This window comes from Vipera ursinii, assembly GCF_947247035.1.
Source record: "Vipera ursinii genome assembly, chromosome: 1".
Lineage (NCBI taxonomy): Eukaryota > Metazoa > Chordata > Lepidosauria > Squamata > Viperidae > Vipera > Vipera ursinii.
This window is the reverse complement of record NC_139512.1, coordinates 277,160,345-277,171,218: the sequence shown is the minus strand read 5'-3', so window position 1 is coordinate 277,171,218 and position 10,874 is coordinate 277,160,345. Positions and strand designations below refer to the sequence as shown.

Here is a 10,874-nt window from a genome sequence, read left to right as displayed (position 1 = left end):
ATGCATAACATCAAATAAAACATGCACAACTATTTTACAGTTGAACTGGATTTGGAGTAGTTATTTGTTTCAGTTGTACAACCTTATGCATTCAGTTGGCTTTTAACTGTAAATGGATCATTTGGCAATAGGGAAAGAATTGATTGCCACAGAAAGAGTTTAGCAGGATACAAATCAAGCTGAGAATTATTCAATTTACTCTTGTTTGTGTCATAGCTGCTAACTTTGGTCCTTGGGTTGTTTATTAAAGAGAAGGCTATTACAAGGAAATCCAAAATAGGGGACATTAAAGTAATTCAGCATGCAACAACTAGATCAGTAATTTACATGGTTCCTAAGTTTGCAAGTTTAAAATGTGAGCAGATATACGCATTATGGTGGATTATCTTTTCTGATTTAAAAAAAAATCAGAGAAAGGTCTAATAAAATATCAAAATGGAAAAGGCAATAGTAAATGAGAATGGAGCATAAGAAAGAAATATTTCTTATTCTTCATACCTGTGATAGAAGATGTATCAGTTGAAAAGTTCCCACTGAAGAAATCATTCCATTAAGGGATTGTATTATCTATCAGCACCATTACAGGAATGTCTTATTTCTTTGAAACATTGTGAGATGACTGTATCTGGACTATACTATTTCCGATTGAAGGTGGAAGCTTACATCACCAAATGCTTTTGTGTGTGTGTTTTGTTTTTAATGTAATACATGGATAACAAATATGTCTTTGGGAAGGCTTAGTTAGAATCCTTCATTCTAACTTTCTTGTTTCTTATGTGCAGGGAAAGTTGATGTGCATTCAATCATTAGATGCTTCTTCCCTTTGGAGTCTTTGGTGTTATCTGAACCTGGTTAATACTGGAATTCAATATACCGTAATGCAAACACGAGCAATAGAATATAATCCAATCAGTGTCTTTAATGTTAAAAGAGCTGATTTTAACAGAGAGAGCCCAAACAAAATTTCATGGATAAAAATTCTAAAGGGGAAAACAATTCAAGAAGCATGGGAAACACTAAAAAAAATGTAATCATAAAAGCTCAATTCAACACAATACCACTGAAAAAGAAAAACAAGAAATCCAAGAAGAAACTAGCATGGTTGCACAGAGATCTCTCTGATAAACTGAAAGACAAAAAGAATAAGTACAAAAAATGGAAAGTAGAATACATAACTAAGGCAGAATATCAGCAGGCAGCCTGAATATGCAAACATGAAGTCAAAAAGCAAAGGCTCAGAATGAACAAGACTTGCAACAAAAGTCAAAGATTATTTTCAAAACGTTTCTTTCAACATGCAAATAACAAGAAAAAACTCAAGGAAACAGTCAGTCCACTAAAGAGGGAAGATGGCAAGGAAGTAACAGGCGGTAGAGAGAAAGCAAAGCTGCTTAGCTCATTCTTGTATCAGTCAACATGCAAAAAGAAACCATAGCCCAACCTACAAAACATAATTGCAAAAGACAGACTAGAAATAAAAATTAAAATAAGTAAGAAAATGGTAAGAGAACACCTGTGTGACCTTGATGAATATAAATCACTGGGATCTGATAGATTACTCCCCAGAGTTCTGAAGGAGCTGGCAGATATTGTCTCAGAACCATTATACCATATCTTTAAAAACTCCTGGACCACCAGGGAACTACCAGAGGATTGGGAAAAAAAACTGATGAGGTACCCATCTTCAAAAAAAGGGAAAAAAAACAGATCCAGGAAACTACAGATCAATTAGCCTAACATCAATACCTGGGAAGATACTGGGGGAAAAATAATAAAAAAACAGATATTCAAGAAGAGCGGTTAAGCATTTTGCTATTTCTTTTAATTAATTAATTAATTAATTTAATTTAATTTAATTTTTATACCGCCCTATTCCTCAGGGCGGTTTACAGGGCAACATAAAATATGATATAAAAATAGTATAAATTAAAATAGATTAAATTACATAAGCCCAACAATTAAAACAATATTAAAAGCTAAAACCCCTTCAGTCCAGGCCTGATAGATTAAAAAACCAAGTTTTCAGATCCCTATATCCTGAGATATAGGATATAAAATTGTAAAAATAAATAATAATAAATGCTACTAGCCCCTTCTGATGAGCCAGTCATATAATTGCCTGACCTACATATAAGCTTACTTCTAGTAAATATACAAAATAATAATACAGGAGCCAGCACCATATTTTATTTATCTATGTACGAAATTAGACAAGTGGTTTGACTTTCATGCAAATCAAGCTAGACATCCTCATTTGTTATATTTTGAGAATAAAACGGGCTTGAGGAATATCTTGCTACTGATATCAAAATAATTGTTATGTTGTTGTGCTTTTCCCACACAATTAAGAAATAAAGTTATCTCCATCTACCATCATTACTATTTGACTCATTTTCATGCTTAGTTCTTAGTTCAACTGTGGCTTCTACTGTCAGTTAGTCTGGGTTGTAATTCTTAACAGACCAAGATGTAGAGAGTAATGATGAAGAAGATGAAAGTCATACATGAAAATTCACTGAGATTGTTGATGTTATTCCACTACCCATTTGCACATCTGATATTCACTGGCATGGTGGGTGATCTAATATCCCCCTATACTATCAACACAAGAGGTGTGGGCTAGCTAGAATAATTATCTTCTCTAACAAAAAAAACAACAATGAACTTCTTGAATCAAATCAATGGAATTTAATAGATCCATTCAAATGCCAATGACTTTATGTCAATGTCTAAAATGGTATAGGGTTTCCTGCCTGAGCAGGGGGTTGGACTAGATGACCTCCAAGGTCCCTTCCAACTTATTATTATTATTATTATTATTATTATTATTATTATTATTATTATTATTATTTACTTAGATCCTTTTTTTCAGATAAAATATTTTCAAACTAGAAATCCAGAAGTATTGCAGGGAAGTTATAGTTACCTACAATTGTTTATTCTCCCACATTATGCCCTCAGTAGCACAAGCCTGTTCTATATGAGGACTCCACTAAACTTGGGACTAATTTTTAATTATCTTATATAATGCAAGCTGATGGCTATCATTATACTCTGAATGTGTTCAGACCAGATTTTAAAGCAGATGCAATGGCCGCCTACAAATATTTAAAACACTACTGCATATATGATAGGACTTTTTTTTTCTTTGCTCCAGGGGCAGAATAGAAACCAGTGGGTTCAAAGGTATGTGAAAGGGAACTTTGATTAAACATTTAAAGAATGATGAAGCAGAATGCACTGAAAACTGCGGGTTTTTCTTCATTTAGATATCTTAAGCGGAAGATTTATTTATTTTAAATAGTTTATAAAGCCATACATTTCACAACAAGGATGCTAGTCAGCATAGAGAGATAACATATAATCCATTATATTCTGGTTAAAATGACAACCCCAAAACATAAAGTCCTATCATCAACAGTGCTCAGGGGCAATAGCAGGGACCTGCTGACCTCGATAAATCTTTAAAAAAAAATAGCAGGAATAAACGTGGTTCATGCTCTGGATGGGACATTTTTTTTTAAAAAAATCCCATTTATATCCCGCCCTTCTCCGAAGACTCAGGGCGGCTTACAATTTTAAAGCACAAATCAATGTGCTTAGCAATAGCCTTCATTCTATGTATATGCCTGCTTATTAGGGCTTTCCCCACCCCCAAGTGGCATTTTTACAAAGTCAGCTTATTGCCCCCAACAATCTGGGTCCTCATTTTACCTACCTCGGAAGGATGGAAGGCTGAGTCAACCTTGAAGCCTGGTGGGACTCGAACCTGCACTAATTGCAGGCAGCTGGTGTTACTTAAGGAGGCATTAGCCCACTGCTCCACCAAGGCTCTTTGTGGAAGAGCCAGGAAATTCCATGGTCAGATGCTAGATCAAGAAGTCAAAAAATCCTGGAAGGTTATAACAAGGCACATTCATGCTGTTGGCAAACGTAACCTACTTGGATGTGTTTATGAAATTGCCAGGAGTCGAGTTCAGCTCAAAGGAGAACTTACCTAGGTGGCACAGGGAAAGGATTACATGATCTCTTTATGATTCTAGTGATGAAAACATTTAACGCCTACTTCACTGAAAAAAATGAACTGCTTACGGCACATTTATCCTTAAAATCTGAAGAAACAGGAAACATGTACAAATACAGTAAACATAAGTAAATCGAATGCGGTCATGTCACTTTGGCTTTCAATTTGTACCAGTTGAACGACTGAGAAGAGTAGTTTTCAAAATCCCAGGATCCAAAATCGATCACCACTTCTCCGAGGAATACGGGATGTCTGAAAATTCCAGCGTGCCAGACAGATATGTGAAGCTCTCGGGTTTGCAGTTGGGAATATTCAATATTGTACTATAAAGATAAATGGCATTATTGACTGGTGCCAGATTAACAAATGCAATTTATACAGATGCAGCCTTATTATACAGCACATTCACAGACTCCTACAATAAATGACCACTCTCTAAGCTAGCGTTAAGGATATTATGCCACAACTGATTGGAAGTTGGGCTAATACTCCTTTAATCCTCAACCAAGTTATATTTTATGTCCTTTCTTGAACAGTGAGACTGCCCAATCCCAATCAAAGCTGATCCAGAAACATAATGCTTTCTATAAAAAAACCCCATGGGAGCTTTGCATGTCTGCCATTGGATCTACTTTTCAATCTATGTTAGATTTAGGTAGTTTAAATTAAACAGCTCCTTTAAGTTTGATAAATTACCTATCAATAATAGAAGATCAACTCATTACCCAAATTGTAATATACGCTACTTCTGAAACCATTCCGAATGTTGCAGATTTTATCTAAACCAGCTTTTAGATAGTGTAGATGTTGGATTTTCACAAGGTTTCTTCTTCAGCTCCAAAATGCTTTGGTACTTTTACTTGTGTGTGACTCAGTAAAACCTTTCTTATGTAACTCGGTGGATCCAAAGAGAGCATGATAGCATCTTTTAAATTAATAAACATTCCTCCTTAAAAAAGGGTAAAGTCCTGCCTGTATTTACAAATCAGTATCCAAAATTCTTGAAAGCCTATATTCAGAAATCTTATTAAATGCAGCAAGTCACATTTCTAAGCAGTGGCGTAGCGTGGGGGGTGCAGGGGGGGCCGGCCGCACCGGGCGCAACATCTGGGGGGGGCGCGCTCGCACTGAGCTGCTCAGGGAGCCCCAAGGGCTGCACAGAGTTGGCTTGGCTCCGCTCTTGAGCTGCTCTTTCTTGCAAAGCGAAATGAGTCCGGCAGGTGAGATGGGCGGCCACATAAACTGAATAAAATAAATAGAAGCGGCCAACTCTAAGCCCAGGCTCAGGCCAACCGCAAGCGCCCCGCAGGCGCCCTGGCAGGCTTGGCCGAGCGAAGACGGACCCGCCGGCCGGCCGGCCTAGCTTCGTGCGCATGCGTGGCTTTATTTAGCAGGGCTCACGTGCGAGCTTGAATGCAGCGGCTCTTGCAGGTCGGAGCCCCGCCCATCCGCCCTCGAGAGGGACCCAAAAGCATCCCGCATGCGCGCGACTCTTCTTGGAAAGTCTACGCCGCTGCGGGGCGCGTCTTTTCGGCGGTGCTGTGACGTCATCGCCCGCCCGCGCCTCTATTTCCGCTTCCGGTTGCCTTGCCCCGGGTGTTGACAACCCACGCTACGCCACTGTTTCTAAGCAATGGACCACTGAAGTATATGCTTACATATTTCTTCTTTAAGAATATTTCCATACTAGGCAGTTTTCTCTACTATCAAGCCACAAAAATTAGCAAGATCATCACACTGATGAGAGTTACTTCCACTCTTCCCATTCAGAGTACCAATTTCTGGACATCAGCTACCATCATTCTATGCGAAATGCTGTGGAAATCCTAGAATAGCAAACAGGCCTCTTTATTGCCATCTTGCAGGCATCCAGTTTGCTCTACGCGTTAAAGCACTGGACTAGAAGCAGGGAAAGCTGAGTTCTTTTCCTGACTTAGATAGGGAAACCAAATGTGTGATTTTAGGCCAGTCAGTTTCTCAGCCTCGTAAAAAGGCAATGGCGAATCACTTAAAAAGTTTGTGGACTTGTCATATACTGTAGTTACCAGAAATTAACAGACTGCAAAAATCCAAATACTCTTCTAGATAGTAGAACAGGAACCTCCCTTTAATATCATGTGTTACAATTTTACCGCAGATCTAATAATCTGCAGATCTAATAATAATCCAAAATGCAGCCATCTCTATTTTTAATCTATACAGTAGTTTTATAGGATAGTTTTGAGTTATCCCCTTTATTCTGATTGCAGCTGTTTTTATAAACCCATAAGAAAAACTTTAGCTCATAAATAAAAAAAACCCTATATGTTGTGCTCTTCCTTGACTCTTCACAATATGGCCAAGAATTGCTTTGAATACCTTTAATATTTCTTGGAATATTGGATTCAACGTGTTCTTTTTGACAGAAGTCTTCCGTTTGCTCTGAAGAGATTTATCAGGCAGCAAGTAAGTCTTGACGTATCTTTCAATCAAAGATAGAGACAGCAGTTAACCCTTGTGAAAAGAAGGCAGGAGGAAAATAAAGCCACATGAGGGTGATTAATTAATGCCTCTGGAGATCAACTGCAGATAAAGTTTGGAAATCTGAAAAAACTAATGAGATTAGTATATGTATGAAATAAGTTTCGTACATATACAGGCCTTAGGATTCAGATAGGAAGAATACAGTGATTCTTGGCTCCTGCTTTTTAATTTTGTGTTGTAAGAAGCATTTTTTCTTTTTCTTTTTCTTTTCTTTTGTAACAAGGCTGTTCTCTTATTCACTTTTAAATTCCATTTTGGTCTCTCTTAATTTTGACTTGATGACTCATAATTAATCAATCAGTCAGTCTAGAGTCTGTGTTCTTCATCTAATCAATCCATTAATTCTGAGAAACAAACATAGTAGTTACATCATGAGTTTGCAAAGGTATTAAATTCAATAATACTGATAGCAGAGTTATCTTTATTTTTTTATTGGTGAAATTTACAGTATTTGCTGTCTATCTTGTATCCGGCAACTTGTGTGGCTTTTAGATTTAGGCACCACACTGCCTAAACCATGACACTGCCCTAGAGCTATCTGGGTCTGAGCTATCTGGGTCTGAGCTTCTAGCTACAGGTAAGTTTTATATGATAGGCTAGGTCAGGGGTAGGCAACCTCAGCTCTTTTATGACCCATGGACTTCAACTCCCAGAATTCCTGAGCCAGCACAGCTGGCTCAGGAATTCTGGGAGTTGAAGTCCGCGGGTCATAAAAGAGCCGAGGTTGCCTACCCCTGGGCTAGGTGCTCAAGTTCCTTCCCTTAAATGTTATCATCTAGTAACATTTGACTCAGGAAGCAAACCTTCTCCATTGTTGACCCTGGCCTGTGGAACACTCTTTCCAGATTTCCCCAGAAATCTGGCAGACCTCTGTCCTTTTAGTTTTCTGGAAGGTCTTGTAGAGCTGGCTCCTCCTGCAAGCATTGGAGGACAATGAGTCTGGAGCCCAGCAAAGCAACATACTGATAGTGAAAGAAAGCTGTCTTGGGGTGCTAGGAAATTTTATCATGGTTTGTTCATTTTTTTAATGTTTAGTGTTTTGTCAGGTGCCCAGAGCTGTGATTTGTAATATGAGTGTCTATATATCTCTTTTAAATACATATGTAGCATATTATATCTTATTATACTTTTGCTACGACAGAGAATGAGGTGGCTGGATGGAGTCACTGAAGCAGTAGGCGTGAGCTTAAATGGACTCCAGAAGATGGTAGAGGACAGGAAGCCCTGGAGGAAGGTTGTCCGTGCGGTCGCGATGGGTCGGACACGACTTCGCAACTAACAAGAACAATACTTTTGCTAGTAAGTTTGTGTGTCTGTCCATCTGAATAGTATTGACAAGTCCCTTAAGTTTTCTTAACAAGAGTTTGGAAGCAATTTGTTCTTGCCTGCTTTCTGGGGCTGAGAGAGATTGCCCCAAAGTCACCCAAGCGGCTTTGTCCCTAAGGCAGGACTATGGTCATGGCCATGGTCTCCTGGTTTCTAGCTTTATGGCTTAACCACTCCACCAAACTGGCTTTGCTACTATGAGTGAAGTATCGTTATGACTCCTGACTCACCCCAGTGAATGGTAAACCGGCCCTCTGATTTTACACAACACTTAACATTTGCTATAGCATTACAATCCATGGAGGGGGGAGAAACAAGGGAGCATGATGAAGAATTAGCCTAGTCCATGTTAAAACAAAGGTGGGAGCAAAGTAGCTTATGAGTGTGTTCTTTCTAAAGCAAGGAAAACAAAACACCTGTCAGTTGCAAAGGGCATCAAAGAAGTGAAACATTTAGCCATTTTTTTAACATTACTAATGTTGCTTCCTTATTGGCTCTTCTTCATGGTCATCTAAGATTTCAGCTATCCCTGAGTTTGCATAAATAGTTGCCAGCATAATTGGCATTGTTTCAGGAATTAAGCCAAGTTTTTATTTGTCTTAGTAACAAATGTCCTGAGTGATCCAGTCCTTACAGCTTTCCTGCAGGACAATTTAATGGCAGAGATGTTCACTCCCATCCAAAATCATCACACTCCTGAAAGTGTGGCAAGGCCAGCTTGATGAGTGTGGCTGGTGCCTGAAAGAGAGGCTTGAACAGCCTTTCCGGTTGGTTGCATAAGTGACAGGTCTCCCCTACAGAGAGGCTTGGAGTATTTCTAGGTTGGTCAGTTGGTCTTCTGGAGAGACTAAGGGCAAACGGGGGGAAAAAACATGCTCAAATGCAGGGATAGCCATGGCAGAAGGAGTGAGATTTGTTCTGTGAAAAACTGTCACCACTGCTTTTTGCAGATCAGAGGATCTGGAAATGTTTCTAGCCAAGAAACCCAAGTCCTGTAATAGTTCAAAAATTTGACTTAGAGGTGAATAAAAGCTAACTAGAAAAAATTAAAGCAAGCCTATTATAAATCTTATTAATGATCTTTGTTTTAGGTTAAAAAAAAATCTATACAACCCATGTATCCGCAGATGTACATTCCTAATGGCAATGATATCAAAATAATGAAATGGGCAATTGCAGCATCACATACAAGCTCATAAGAGACAGAGTTTGCATCATGGTATACATTTCATCACATGCATCTCCTCCTGGCCCCCCCTTGGGGATGCATCTTCACAAATAATATTATTTTAGAATTAAAATACATCCTAGATTTTTTTAAAAAAAAGTAAGCAAAAGAAACTTACGGATTGCATTTCTTTTTTTCCTCCTTTCCATAAGCCAGATTCTTGCAGGCACTGATGCATACTTCCAAAAAGCCAAATTTGAAATTGTATCTAATGGCAAATTCTATTTCACCACAGACATCAGCTTTTTCAAAGTCAACAGCCCCACTGCAAGTGCTGGTAATGCTGCATAAACTACCCTGTGTAAAACAGTGAATTAAGACAATACACAAAAGGGTCTCAAGTGCATAATCGTCTGCTTTCTAGGTTTAATTTAGGACCCCAAAGTCTAGACTGTCTGGGTGGCATGAAGGGTTAGAACAAGATTTCTCAGTCTTGGCAACTTCAAGATGTATGGATGTCGACGCATAGAATTCCCCAGCCAGCATACAGGGAAGATGATGTTCATACATCTTATGATGGCTGGGGAATTCTGAGAGTTGAAGACGACACACCTTAAAGTAACCAAGTTGCGATGGAGTGTACACCTGCAGGAGCAGTGGGGAAGGCTTTTGGCAACAGAGAGATTTCCCAGAAAAAGGCCCAGATTAAGAGACTGTGCAGTCCCAAACTGGAAGGTGGAAGAAGTTAGGGGTAGCCACAACCTAGAATTGCTCAAGCTATACAGTATCTAGTAGGTCAGAAAGACATAGCTGTCATTTGGCAAGATTCTATCAATTAGGTATAAGTAAATAAAGGAATGGACTCAATTGGATATCACTGTTTCATTTCTGGGCTTAGGCCCGACATCAAGGTTGAAAAGCACTGGGTTAGAGGGGGATTTTTTGCATCTCTTTACTGTCATTTATTACTTGTCCAACCCAAGTCAGAACTGTAATAAACCTTAATATCCGAAGGAGATAAGATTTCCCACACAACTAATTTGAAGTGGCACTCTATTCTGATAACCAAAATAAAAGAAAGGCCCATTGTAAAGATAAAGAAATATTTAAGTTTATATCATTATTTCTGTCTCTGAAACAGATTATTTTCTGAACTGGTACATGTTCTTGAGAATTATATAGTATGTCTTTGGGAAGATAGTTAATAAACTGCCTAGCATTAAAAAAAATCCTGTACATTTTCCAGGCACTGTAATAGAAACATGAGAAATAGGATCACTACTTACACGTTTTTTATCTCCACAAATTAAGGTATTATTTGTAATAATGGAAGGTATGCCTTCTTCACTTGATGCTTTTATGCAAGCAACTCTACTGTCATCTTGTTCTCCATTGATACTTGAACATTTCTTTGTTAATAAAAACAGGAAAGGTAATACCGTAATATATAAAATCCTACTTTATAAAATGAACACAAGGGGGCTTCTGAAATGCTGAATGATACAGTCAGTGATTAAACTTGAATGATTCAATAACGTGAACCAGTTGATAACTAAAACAATGCCCAGCAAAATGAACAGTTTAAAAAGGAACTGAGCTAGTTCCATTCACTGCCGTACTTGGCAATGGATTGCATGTGAATCCATGGACAGTCTGAGGTTAATGGAGACACTGAAGATCTGGGAGTTCCATGTGGATGTTTCCCCTTCCCATCTGTAATTGGGGAGGAAAGATAAACTATGATTTCCCACATATACACTAATGCGATTACAGTTATTATATACTGTAAACCTCCTTTCTTTGCATAATTTATTCAGTTCACAGAACTTGTTG

General features: G+C 38.4%; 1 protein-coding gene across 1 annotated transcript in view; it reads right to left on the bottom strand.

The window, feature by feature from the left end:
• Positions 1–3,238: 3,238 nt before the first annotated feature.
• Positions 3,239–10,874, bottom strand: part of SYTL3 (synaptotagmin like 3) — a 38,001-nt gene continuing 30,365 nt past the window's right edge. The window contains exons 9-12 of the mRNA XM_083371223.1: positions 10,328–10,450; positions 9,220–9,398; positions 6,383–6,485; positions 3,239–4,347 (exon numbers count right to left, since the gene is read on the bottom strand). Coding sequence (XP_083227349.1) covers positions 4,168–4,347; positions 6,383–6,485; positions 9,220–9,398; positions 10,328–10,450 — 585 coding nt within the window. The 3' untranslated portion in view covers positions 3,239–4,167. The remainder of the gene's footprint in view (positions 4,348–6,382; positions 6,486–9,219; positions 9,399–10,327; positions 10,451–10,874) is intronic.